The following is a 14228-nucleotide window of genomic DNA, read 5'->3' as shown; positions in this document are numbered from 1 at the left end:
TTTAGATCCTGACCACTTCAGACCTTATTTTAATTTTAAATGTGTATATACACTGAAACCACCTGTTCTGATAGCACATTTTTCACAAAATTAGGACAAGACATCATAAAGATAATCTTCCTTCCACCTCTAGTCTTGCAATGAACAATGAGAACATCTGGAAATAGTACAAAAGCTTCATATCACCAAGCATGGTGGTAGTCTCACAGCCCAGTACAGTAAACAACTCTTCCTTTTAATAGCAATGACTTTACACATTTTCAATTATTTGTATGGTTTTTGTTAGCAGATACATTAAAAATGGCTAAAAGAAAAAGCTTCCATGCACTTAAAACAGACAATCTACAAGGCTTTTAGACAAATACACAGTATATTCAAAACTGAAATGAAACTATTTTTATGCACCATAAAAAACGATATGCTTCACTGGATAAAAATGGATTGTTTGCTTTTGGAATAAATATGCTTTTATTCACAATCTTCCAGGCAATTAGCTAAACAACTGTTTTAATTAACGCTCTGGAATCTATCAAGCATTGAATTGTGCCATCACTGATGAGCAACAGTTGGAGCCGGTAGCCCAAGCACAAGGGAGAAGAATTCTAACTCATTTCTAAGTGTATTCCTTAGTATCTCCAGACAAGTTTCCCTACCTTAAAATGACAATCATTATGTTACTGTTCCACAGTAACATGATGAATGATTAGTACAATCCAAGCACAGACAGCATGGTGCTGCTGTGCCTCCCTCAGAAGTGAGGTAAAACAGAAGTTAGTTATGTCCTACTCTTTCTGAAATTTAATTCTGTTTTTCCCATAACACAGAAAGACACAACTTTGTCCTTCACTTGTGGCAGCAACCACAGTTTCCCTTCACTATTTGTAACTCTTCTCCCCCAAAAAATCTCCCTCCTGCAATGTCCTGCCACCTCCCATCAGTGGCAAGAACAGCACAGGAAGGAGCTGGGTCTGCTTGGTGCCTGCTGAGCCAAAACAGAGAAAACCAACACATGAGTAACAAACTCAGTCAGACCACAGAGGGCCCTGTTTTTAAGAAACAAACTAAAAAACCCAAAGAAGTTGTACTCTTTTCTTACATTAAAAAACTTCCTTGAAGTTAACACCCAATGCTCTAGCTAAAAATTAATGCTACACTGTATTTCAGTTTCCAAAGTGAAGCGCATGAAATCACCTCATTGCTTTATTTCTGTCAGGTCCATTTTCTAAATGATGGGTACCAAAAGTACTAAATTTGATTGTCAGATTCTAAAAAAACCCCATGTTCGACACTTATAGAAAACTGAGGGGGGAAGGAGCAGGAGCAATCTATATAGCAAGAAGGAATTAAAATTCCACCCAGGATTACCTGCACTGCATTAGAACAATTGGCCTCTTATGCATAATAAGGAATTGCATACCATCTCCCTTTGTCTATATGTTCTCCACACAATAAGATCAATCTCGGTGGAAAAAGGAATTTAAAAAAAAAGGGGGGGAAGACTAAGTGGGTGTTTTATCAAAACCATCTGTAATTGGAAAGCAAGAAGGGTATGGTGATACTTCTGAGCCAGAAGGTGGTTGGCAAAGTCCAAGGGCTGCAATAGGGAACAAGAGCCAAAAGCCTCTTTTTTATATAACTCCAGGCTTTATATATTTCACCTTAACTCTGAAGAAAGATTAAAAAGCTAGAGAAATGCAGATGGCCGTTTGTTTGTCAGTATTTTGCATTTCTCATTCCCAGCTTGCTGAATTCCAGATGTTTGCCAGGAACATCATCTATCAATCACACTCAAAGTGGATGATCTAAGCTTTTACTATCAATCATTTATATTACTTACTGGATTTGTGGGCTGAGGACCTTTTCCACCATCAGCTCAGCATGCATTGGAAAGCCAAATAGTTTATGTTTCCTTGTTTGTTTTAATTATAATAACAAGTCCCCAAATCCTGATATATTTAAACTGTGAAGAAATATTTTATAAAACTGTCTGTTTTCATATTTGTTCCTTCCCAGTTTCTTCTCCACATCACATTAGCTGTTTATCTTACAAGTGAAAACATGATTTCTCTGTTACCACTGCCAATTCAGCCTGAATCAGGCATAAGGTCAAGCCACATCCACTCTGTCTCCCGAAGGCAGCAACAGTGACGAAGATCTGATTATTGCAGCTTAGTCAGGTGTTCTGTTGGTTCTGAGAAAACAGCCACACTATCACATTACACCTGTACTGCCTTGATACCACAACAACCCTTGGCCTTTTCACTCTTACAAGAGGAAAGACTGAAGAGCTCTTCTCTCAGACAGCAGATATTCCACTCTACTCCAAAATAATATGACTTATACAGAATATGTGTCTGGCTGATAACCTGCTCAGGCCACTTTTGGTGTTTCTGGGTGTCTCCAAGTCTTGGTGCAGTTTTGGTGTGATAGCTGGGGGAGAAGACGAGGCTATGGATTCATGTGTTGCAGGTCTCCTGAGTCACTATAGATTTTGAAGGCATTCACATGAATCCATGGATTTTCAGTACATCAGACAAAATATTCATGTGTGAATCATTCTCAAAGCAACAGTAATGGTTTTGACAACAGTCAAGAGCAGAATCCAGGTCGCATCCCTGCCCAATCTGCCTTCATCTACAAGTCTGAGCAACAGAATTAGGATCTGACACAATGTCAGCAGATCCAAAGACCAGATAGAATGATCTATCGTGGCTCACGGTAGAGCAATGAATGACCAAACATTGCTCACCTCAGTGGCAATGCAGCACTAAGCATATCTTGGCAATCAGGTGTTTAGCCAATACAGTTATCTGTGATGCTGATCCACAGTGGCTGCCACAAAGAACTTCCCAGCACAGCTCCCTGGAGCCCCAACACTGGCTTGCACCCTCAGGATCTGCTCTCCATCTCCAAGCAGTGGGAAATACCAACTGCTATAAAAGCAAACACACAGATTTTCTAGGGTCAAACCCGCTCTGTGATCACCACATGATTATTTGGCTTCAACTTAAAATCCTTCCCTTCTCCTCTCTTCCCTCATTTCCTCCAAATCTAAGTAAGACATGCAACTTAAACTTTCCCACTTTACAGAAGGGAGAAGGATTCAAGGAAAGTAAAGACACTAGAGCAAAAGTAATTTTTCCTCTTGGTGCATTAATGCAACAACAACTGTCAGCCAGAAAAAACAGAGTAACCACTTGGCATTGAGGTGGAGCATTCAATAGCTGCCCTACAGATAAATTGCACAACATGAAGCCACTGAATAGCCTTAGTTTGCTTCTCCAACACAGTACAGCCGGAAGGAGATGGTGCACGGAAGTGGTTGGCTGCTTTGGATTTTCTTAAGATTTCTCAAGTGCAAACTGAGACATGTAATGAAAAGCGAATGACCAACTGCACTACAGAGAATACATTATTTTTCATTAACCAGAGGTTTTAATTACTCTTTTTCTCTAATTAGACCTCCAAAAAGCCTGAGTATCTTTGCCGCAGAGACCAAAGTAAGTGTTACAGAGATAACAAACCAAAGTAGCACTTTCAGTGATTTGCCTGGTGCACAAATAGAAACACAGTGTATCTGTTCATGCTGTAAATCACAGCCTGGCAACATTTTGCAGACAGTTTACTACACAACTGCATCAATTTTCTCTGCTGAAACACATTACTGTACAGACAAAATAAAAACACTTATTTTAGAGATGAGTAGCAACAACGTGATTCAGTTACAGCTAAAATTTCTATTATTGTTCCTATAATTAAGGTGTTTATTTGTCTCTCAGAATACAACATGGACTATATTCACTACTTGACATACTGTGATGAAGAGTTTTAAACATCAGCTGGGCCCTACCAGGTTTATTCACAAAAAAAGACAGGAGGCTTCACTAAAATCTGCATCATTTATCCTTATTTGCATTTTAATGGTTACTATAAAAATGTTATAAATATGTGGCCAGTTTGTACAAACTCAGAGGATACAGAGTAGCTCAGGTAACTGGAATAATAACTACATTTGAATGCATTTGCAGTGCTTAAGTAAGAGGAAAAACACAACTCAATCTGTGTTGTCATTGCATGGGCAGTCTAATTCTCTGACCAAAAAAAAGAGCAAAAACCCCCAGCTATATAAGAGGCTAAAATTGCATTATCCTCTGAGTTACTTCCTTGATTACCTAGAGACAGGCTTTGTATTCTAGATATTGCTTGAAACATACACTAAAGCCCCAAAATTTTTATTATTTTATTTCAGACGGAAAGGATTCACAAGAGTTTAAATAGTAAGTTTTATGTTCTGAAATACAGAAAGTAAATATTTTGAAATCTCACAAAACTCGTGACCACTGCATTGCATCTATCTTGTATTTTATTTTATTTAGTATTTCTAGTAACTCCTTCAGTAGAAATTAAATAAGGTTACAAAAATATATCTCTGAAAAAAGTATTAATTTGAAATTTGGAGAAAACAAAGAAAAACTAGAGTTTCATGAAAATTTTTTCCATTCTTTTTTAACCTGTCTCTTCAGTGAGAAGAGAGTTACTCTTCCTCCTCCAAAAATCTGAAACAGAAAAAACCCTACCCCCCCCCCAAAAAAAAAAAAAAAAAAAAAAAAAAGAAAGAGAGAGAAAAAGAAAGAGAGAGAGATAGAATTAGTTCAGTGGTTCACCTCCAGGAAATCAGGGTCTTTATAGAAAGCTGACTTCCTTGCTAATTTATAATTTCTACCTCTTCACACCTCTTGTTGCAGCATGCACACAAATAAGATGTGCAAGCCTTCCTAACACAGGTATCCTGAGATATCAAGGGGCAGGCTGAGACAGAGAACCTCATCCCCACCAGATCTCAATTTCAGCTGCCAGTGTCATGGATCATCGTTCCAGTGTCCTGCCAGACACTGCCAGCTTCCAAGGGGGACTTCTTCCACATGCAATGCTGTTGGATTATTTAAGAGCACATTATGCAAAGGTGTATAAATTCACAGCAATAAAACATGAAACATGCCCAAAAGTTCCCTACTGAGGCCTCTGCTCACAGGGAATACTCCTCCTCCTCACTTACTCCAGCGAGTCATCAAATGTTTTAAAAATCTGTTTTTCCAATAGACTGCACAGTCTTAAACCATCTACAAACAGCAGTGGACAGGAGCTTTGGCAATTCATGCTTTTAATGTCTGTCAGAAATTAGACATACAATAAAAAAAAAGGCTCAAAAATGGCAAGTCCTGATATCAACCCACCTCAGATGTCTGGAGGACAGGAATAAGGAATGTTCTCTGTCTGAAACCACCGCGTGGGATAAACCTATATTTCTCAATAAGAGTTTTAGTGCTGCTCCTGCATCCACCATGAAATTAAAATCTTATATTAATGTAAACCTCTTTATACCATGGCCTTTTAAAAAGTTTAGCTGGATCTCCATCTGTAATGCTTTTGCCAAGTGTGCCTGGACATTCATTGAGCAAATCAGACTCTGAAAATTGTTCCTTCAGTTGATGTTTACTGAATCACTTCCCAGAAACATGCAACTTGTCCAACCTGCCTATATAAATCATCTAAAGAAACCTCTCCTTTCAACTATAAATAGAAAAAGCACCATAGAACTACTGAGGATAAAGATGGATTTTAATTTCAATCACTCCTTTGTCAAAGCACTGCTGGTCATGTTTCAGTCTTATTCAATAGCACAAACAATGCTGTGATGTTAGATACTGTCAGAAAACTCTTAATGCCATCCATAATCCTGCAACCATTTCTTAAGCCTGAGAGCTCAGGAGTTTGGCATTTTTAACACAGAGAGGTGTACCTAAATTTAAAATGCAGGTGAAAAATTAGGCAGAGAAGCAAGGGACTTCTTCAAAGGTTTGGAATTAAATAACAGGCTCTAAAATAACAGAATTAATTTTTGAAAATGGAGTAGTACACAGAGCAGTTTAGTTCAGGCAAATCTGAGTTAGCTCAGGTACTAGGGACAGTCTAAAGATAGCAGCCTGGGCTCAGTTAACTTATCTGCCATCTTCAAGTCTGCTGAGAAGCAGTTTTCACATGACTCTGTGGAAGTTGCAACATTTTCCACGGCAAGGGTCTAACACAGACAATACTACTTCACTGCTATTGTCCCCTCCTCTAAAATAGACCATCCCGCGGTGCAGCTGCCCTTGCAGTTGGCACTGTTCTATCTGGATGCAAATCTGTCCCACCAAAATCTGAATCAATCCTGTGGTGTCTACATCTGAATGAAATGCTTACGGCTAAATGAGCAAGCTAAAGCAATTGTAAAGAAAACAAACAATTATTCTTATAACATTTCTTTAAGACTGCAATTAGATCAAATTAAATCAGCAGGAATTTCTCCACAAAAAGCAAATGGAGCATTTAATATCCTGCTGAAACAAAACATGACACACCAAGGTCCCCTACAATATCATGTTAAAACCACAGTCTCCAATCTTGTCAACTTTGTAGCTTTGTAAATAACAATAAAAGTTCTGTATTTCGGGGTCATGCAAATTTCACTTCCTCAGCTCCTGTGTGATCTTTAATGTAAATCTATGTGTATCCTTTGCAGACTCCCTGCCCTCTCACCCCAAAAAATCCCATTCTTGACATTGTGTTACTGCACGTTTGCATGCCTACACAATATCTCCATTCCATTATTGCCTTTCAGCTTTGATAACAACAAAAGCAATAGCAACCACAAACTGACCTGTTGGAGAGCAATTGTATTCCTTACTCAAAATAAATTCCTGCCTTGACTTCCCCTCCTGTCTCATTCACTTTACTTGCCCTTTGTGGAGCCAGGAGTTGGACTCAACAATTCTCATAGGTCCCTTCCAACTCAGGATATTCTGAGATGCTAAACCAACGGTCAAGAAAAGGGTTTATTCTTTTGAAAGTTTTTAGGTCAAATAAAGATAGCAAGAACATAAATGCAGAACAGCTGGAATGTAACACTTGGGACAAACTGTTTGGTGGGAAGGTGCTGGGTTTTTCCTTTTCAACTAAATCTTCTAGTTAATGCTATTTTTCTTATCCAGTGCTCAGCTCTGAAGATCACTGTAGTTTTCAGGGTTTTGGTTTTTAGTTGTTAAATAAAAGCTTAAAGCTCCCTGTCTCTAATCAAGTCCACAAAACTAACCTACAGTCTTACCTTCCGTACATGGCCCACTTGCAGGAAATATCAAGACCATTTCAGCAGCTTTGAAAATCTCATAAAAGTAAAGATCTGCTGCTCAGCCAGGCCATCTAGGAGCCATTAATTGACAAATTTGGCAGAAGTCTGAAAATTTAAGCACAAGACACTGCTTTCCCCACTGCCATCTAGGAAAAAAGTTTGTCATTCTAGTTTTCAAGAGTCTTCACCTTCCTCTCTTTATCTTCTTACTGGAAAGATTTCCTAAATGTCAAAAAGTAATCCCAGTTTCAGGCAGAAATTCTCTGAACCAGCTTGGGTACTAACAAGGTGTCCTGTGCAGCCCTTCCATTTATTTCCAGAAAACAAGTACAAAGAGTTATTTTTGCTGCTATGACATACTTTCCTGCAATTTTCATTAAATTATCTAAGCACACACACATAGCACAGGAATTAGCACTTCTTCAAGCAGTGGTGAGGAGAGATTTAAAAGGTTCAGACTAAATGGCTGGAGGGCAGCAAAGTGCCTTTCCCCCTGCATATTCCAAAGAAAGCTACAATCAGACCTTATGGTCTGTGCCTGGAACACAGTTACAGTTCGGGAGGAATATTTTTAAGAAGCTATTTAGCAAATGAAAACGTAGCCAATCTCCTGAGCACAAGTAGGTTTTAACTTTTCAAAGGCCTGCAGTAAAGTCAGGTTTTCAGATGGTCAGTGTCTCAGCCTGAAAGATCTGCTCCAAAACAGAGAAACTAGAGCTGCCAAATGAAGGGCACATAAACACTTGATTGTTTCTAACAGAGGAAACAAACCCTCATATTTTTTCTAACCACATCGGGAGAAATGGCTAAGTCTTTAAGGAAGAGTAGCTCAAAGAGACACTGTCAGTCTCAGGTGGATAAAGCAGCATCAGGCCAAGTGGGAGGGCTTAGGAAAGTTAAAAGCAAAGCCAAGTTGAAAACATTCTCTTAATGGAAGTCCTGCATGACCTGTGCTTTGCTCAGATCTCTTCAGGGCAGGGACTGTGTGATTTGTCTCAGTCTTCCTCAAAGTGCTGAGTGTACGTCAGCACTTCATCCTACACAGGAACAGCAGTGTCAGTGGAAGAACACTACAAGCAAACTACCAGAAACAGAATTGTGTCTCATCCAGGCAGCTTCCCACCAGCTCAACATCCCTTCTACATAAGCTTAAACATTAACATAGAAAACATAGCAACAGAGTGGCTTTTCTTGCTAAGTCTTTTTTTCTGACTCATTTGTATTGGAATGAGTCACAAATTATTCGATCACCTGGCTGAGAGGTCATTTTCTACATTTTTGTTTCTGTTTCTTTCACACACAATATCCAAAGATTGTGTGACATGAACATCAGTAATTTCTGTATTTTAGCATAAATTTTGCATAGAATTCAAAAAAACATATCTTTCATTCCAACAAATCACACTTCATATAGAGTGCGTCAATTTCTTTAAATATTTACTGCAAACATGCAAAGAATTGAGGTTGTTTTTTTTTTTAAATTTGCATATTTTTTGTGTTTGTGTCTTAATTTAAATTAATGGGAAGGCAATCTTAGGGGACACACAAAAATAGTCCTTTTTTTCATTGCTGTGCAATTTCTTCCAACTCAGAACTCGTATTAATCCAAGTCAATCAAAGTCAGCGCTTTGCTCTAAGAACATAAGCCTGAACTGAGAATTTACCTGTCTCTGGGGTATTACATGGAACTCATTTGGAAGGACATTATGCAAGTGTACACAATTCACTCCAGGGCTACACAATACACTCTTATACGCCAGCCTGCAAGGTTAAATGATTTCAGAACTTGAAACTGTTTCCAATGAATAGGATCCTTTAAGGATTAAGTGCAGTTTGTCTTTGGTTTATGTAATGCTGCACAGCAGTCCCACAGACTGATTCAGAGTTGCAATTCATTCCTCCATTGTCAGGAAGATACAGGCTACATTGCAAGCTGCAAAGGCTGCTTTATTACGTGACAGCCAGACCTGAGCAAATAACTCACCTTGAATAATTTGTGCACTTATTTTTTTCATTTTCATTTCCAGAATGCCTGAAAGAAGATTACAGTCTCTGTAACATACCTGTCAACTAAAATTACCGTATGGAATTCCTCACATGGTTTGCTGTTATATGCCTGATGTTCACAGCTATGCCTGGTTAGGACTGGTAAACAAAATTTATGGCATTGGTTGTTCTGGCTGAATGATCAGCAAAAATCATGTTTCTTGTACAATGCATTATTTTCCCCCCTTGTAGTACCTTGTTTTCTCTGGTATACATTCATCAAGAACTTGGCAAATTTAGCTAACTATGAAGTTAAAAAAAAATAATAATCAAACAACCAAAAAACCCCACCCCAAAGCACTGTTTTCTACGGATAAGAAAACTGAGAGTACGTGGAACCTAGAGAGTAAATCCTGACCCATCTCCTGGTGCATCCTTCAGTAGTGTGGCAATTAAATTACACAATGCTGAGGGAAAAAGGACTTCAACTGATTTAGAATAGTGAAAAACTTAGTTAAATACATAATTTCTTTTCAGGATAGAGAAACCTTCAGCAGAAGTCTTCACAGCCCGGGGGAGGAAGGTACACACGTGGGGAAAATGAAACACAAAAATTGATGCACATCTGAAATGAAGTCTCACAGAATCCCAAAGAGATCTCACTTCATTTTACTTTCCTCTCCACTTACAATATTCACGAAGAAAATGTGAATAAAACTCCCCAACTTTAGTGAGACCCCAGGAACTCACTCCAAATTTAAAAAAAAAAAAAAAAAAAAAAAAAAAAAAAAAAAAAAAAAAAAAAAAGGCTATGGAGGGAAGAGGATCAATAGTTACGTCCCAGAAGAAGTATAGCAACAAAATACTTCTATTAATCCAGATACCAAGGGAACAGCCTCATTTATCCATAGCTATCACTCTGCAGCAGCAGAGATTAGGAGTTAGGTTTCCTTAACACTGACTCCTCCAGCAATCTTGGCTGAGGGTTTTCTGGAGTGTTATGATAAAATGCAGGAGTTACCAGTATAGATGAGGAGAAAACTGGTATCTTTAAAGAACATTTTAAAGAAATCTGATCTCAGTGCTTTTTACCTATTCTCAAATAGAGCAGCAAGATGTTTTGAGGTTTTCTTCAAATGCTGAACCCAGGTGGTGGCATCAAGGCACACAAGGGGTCTTAGTTCGTGTTCTACATTTGTCAAGTTAATTCATGAGAGTTCAACATGGCAAAAGGTACCAAGTTCTTGATGCGCAGCACAGACAAGCAGAAGCTACAAAGCAGCACAGGTGATTCCAGAACAAAAGAGAATCAGTTATCCTCCAACTTCTCACCTTTTTAGCTTCTTGTGTGGCACAAAGTATTATCAATTTGATCCCCCACAACTCTACATTTACCCTATGCTACACATGCAAGCCTCTTCAAAAGTAGAGAAAAATGGAGCTCAGTGTATTTATTAACCCCCACATTTTTCAGTAGACATTCACCTTAGGAGAGTTGAGTGTATGTGTTCAGAAAATGGTAAGATTACCAAGATGTTTTATTCTCTTTTTCAGGCTGCTGTGAGTGACAGTTACAGGATTAAGCCACCATGAGAATTTATCTTATCACAAAAGGGCTTAACAGAATCAAATGGTAAGTATCACCTCCTCGATGCTCCAGCCATCTCATGATTCATCTACATCTATTGTATTATCCCACTCTTTTCTGTTAGCTTTGCCTCAGAATGCTGTTCACACCCCTATCAGTTTCTTTTCAATGCCTCCAACTCAAAGCTGCCATTCCAAGTTAACACAGATTGGCTCTAAATGTTTTACATTACTTTGACTTTAAAATAGATAAATATTATTTCAACATGACATCTTAAATAAATCTAGCTAGAAAAATTGCAGTGAAAGTGGACTATTTTGGGGAGGGGTGGGAGTGAGGCAGGGAAGCCAGGGACTTCAAAACCAAGTTTTCTGAAGTTCTAAATGGAATTTCTAATTAAAAGGGAAAACCCAAGAATTACCAGGACACCATGCTAAAGTAAAGCTTCCATTGACCAGATGAAACAGGGTTGAAGCAATCTGGATATTAGATGGCTGCCCATTAAACCTCTCTAGGCTGTGGAAAAACAAACTTAACTGAAGCTTTTTAAAGAATTAGTAGAAGAGGCTATAAATTGCTGTACATATTTGTATTTATGCAAAAGCAGATTACCAGCTCTCAGACTCACCTAATATAGCAACGACTTCATCATCCTGGATGACTTCCAAGGAGCCCGAGACCACAAAGCAAAGGCTGTCGACGCTCTCCCCAGCGTGGTAGATGAGGTCTCCTGGGGCACAGTGCACAGTCTGAAACTCCATGGCGAGTGCCCGAAGGCAGCCGTCGCTGGCCAGCCTGAAGGCGGGGTGCTCCTTGAAAACCTTGCGGTTCAGATGCACGCAGATATCTGCCCTCATGTCCTTAGGGCAAATCTGCAAAACCTGACAGTGAAACCAGGCAATCAGTTCCTGTGCATGGCTTCTACGTGCCTGCCATGGCTAGTTAGCACATAAGGTTCAAGAACTATTTTCCTCCTTCTTATAAAATTTCTAATCTCAGAGTGTAAGTTTATTTTTATATTATTTATCCACATAAGCCACAATACTAACTTAGTCTACTTTATAACATCTGAAGGAAAACACTGTTTTCATCTCAGCAACATGCTCTGCTGGATATTGAATCACCAGAAAGCCTCAGGTTTTTAAGACAATAAGACTTGGAGCACAGCAGTATCAAAAGAGTTGAAGAAAATCTTCCCGAAGAATTGTTTCTAGAGGGCAGGTCACTTTTTTCATTGGCAGATTCCATGAAAAGCCTGCACAAGTTATATGCTTTAACAACTAAAACAAATTATTAAAACTTTAATTAACTCATAACATTGAGAATTAAAGGTATTCAAATTTTACCCCTCAGTGGCATTAACAAGTTTTTTGTTTACACAGGAAAGGGATTTTAAGGTATGATGCTCTTTTGGGCAGCTTTTGATCTTCCAAATACAATGTTCCTCACGGCAATTCACGATGTGTGCTCCTAAGAGAACAGGAGCTGATGCTCAGCACAGCGGGCACCAGGCAGGGCCATTTCTGAAGGGTTTTAATATAATACAGACAGCTGGGTGGAAAGAATACAAAACCACTGCTGCATGCACAGATTAAATGCAGAAAGAAGTAACATGAACAGGGTTTGGGGATAACAAAATCCTTGGGGGATGGTCTATCATGAAGCATATCTAGGACATATTATTTGAGAAAAACACTGAGTAATCTAAGTCTGCCTCTTTATTTTATTATTATTTTCTTAGTAATAACTATTCTGTCCAATTAAGGAACACTCTGGTTGAGCTTCAGAGTTACTCCCACACATTTTCCTAGATGGAAAGAGAAAACTGTCTCACTGCAAATACTCCTGAAAAACATAAAGGTAACATAGAAAAAACTATGGCTATGCCTACACTTTGAAATGGGTTTCTGTGCAAGACCTGAGAAGAGAACCAAGCTCATAATTTTGCTCATGGCACTGGCTCCAGATATCATGCCTGGTACTCCAAAGCCAAATAACTCCACCACCAATATCATCATCTTTGGCCCACCTCCAGACCTTTTAGTACAGATATTACTTCTAAAAAGAGATATATTTCTATAATGCTTAGGTGTAGTTCACTCATGGATGATTTTTTTTGGCGGCCCTGTACAGAAGAGCTGCCAAACCTGCCAGTTCTCAGTTTTCCAGGCTCACAGAAATGGGCCGGGGCAGCAAGACCAGCATTTAACATGGAACACAGGCAGCAGCCATATCTGTCTTTTCCATTATCTCGTTTACTCTGGCAGTAAAAATATTCTCTTGTGGCATGTTCTTGCCAAATTTTACTACTGGAATTACACACACGTGCAGTTACCTGAAAATCACCCAGAGAAAGGGTTGTTGTAACATAAATAGTAGCAAAAAGCCCCGAATATACAAGAGAATAATTAAAATGATGCTGCTATCCAAAACCTTTTTGGTATAGTAATCTTAGAGGAAGTTAACTGATTTTCTACTCTTGATTTAAAGAAGTTGTCTCCAGACTTCAAAAAAATGAAAGGGATTAAAGGCATTTGAGAGTTACAGACAAATGGAAGACTTCCATTTGTATGGGAGGTAAGAAATAGATCTTCATGCATCAATTTTAGAATCTTTCAGTAGCTCTCGGCTAAATTTTGTTTTGCTGGCATTTTCAAGGCAAATAACAGCGTGTCTGCAGTGAACACTGAACTGACAAATTTGTGGCCTACAAAACAGAGATAGGACCAGTTCTGTGCTCTGATCATATTTAAGTCTCTGCTCATCTGCGGGAAGCTGCGCTGCGTTTCAGAGGAGCACAAGTACCACTGGTTCTGTCTCATGAGCAATACATGTTTTATTCATGGCAAGACATCCCAGAAGTTATACACAGGCATCAAAACAACAGCTCAGACCTGGGAGTTTAGGGATTGGCACAGCTCAACCATAGCTTTTGCTGTGCAGATGAAAGCTGAGTTCTTGGTTTAGCAGTCACGGCCAGTGGCAGCTCAGCTATGAGCACACCAGTTATTGAAAACAGCACTGTACTGAGCCCTTTGGTGTCCTGACAATTGGAGGCTTTTTTTCCAGTTTATTAAGATAATTCTCAAAGGCTACACTGGGAATTGTTGTGCTTGGTTTGGTTATTCTGCTGTCTCCAAATGCATCCTTAAAGTTTTTCTCTCCTTATCAAAGGAAGCCAAGAATGAACTTTGAAGATAAGCTTTAAAAACCCCCCATGTTTTACATAGCAATTTTTTCTTGTTGTTTTCTTAAAATGATGACAGGAGTTTGTAATGGGGGCTGAATGAAAGCACCAGCACTCATTACACTGTGTCCTCAGATGTCTCTCCACCTTCCCCAAACGCACCTACCTCAAATCACAACCCCACACAAAGACAGATTGTGAGAAAACATGCAGAACAGCTTCCAACCAGCAGTATCCAGCACTATAATACCATTTCTTTCTGAAAGCTGGTGTGGCAGACAGTGCTTACAGAATCATAT

At 39.0% G+C, this 14228-nt stretch overlaps 1 protein-coding gene across 3 annotated transcripts in view; it reads right to left on the bottom strand.

Moving 5' to 3' along the window:
* The window catches only part of KCNH1 (potassium voltage-gated channel subfamily H member 1), a 177294-nt gene that overhangs the window by 78660 nt on the left and 84406 nt on the right, over positions 1 to 14228 (bottom strand). For all 3 annotated transcript variants that reach the window (XM_066178346.1, XM_066178347.1, XM_066178349.1), the window contains exon 9: positions 11371 to 11623. In XM_066178346.1, the coding sequence (XP_066034443.1) occupies positions 11371 to 11623 (253 nt within the window). The remainder of the gene's footprint in view (positions 1 to 11370; positions 11624 to 14228) is intronic.

This window comes from Chamaea fasciata, unplaced genomic scaffold, assembly GCF_029207755.1.
Source record: "Chamaea fasciata isolate MVZ Bird 193981 ecotype frontalis unplaced genomic scaffold, bChaFas1.0.hap1 SCAF_3, whole genome shotgun sequence".
Taxonomy (NCBI): domain Eukaryota; kingdom Metazoa; phylum Chordata; class Aves; order Passeriformes; family Sylviidae; genus Chamaea; species Chamaea fasciata.
This window is presented reverse-complemented; position numbering and strand designations above follow the sequence as displayed.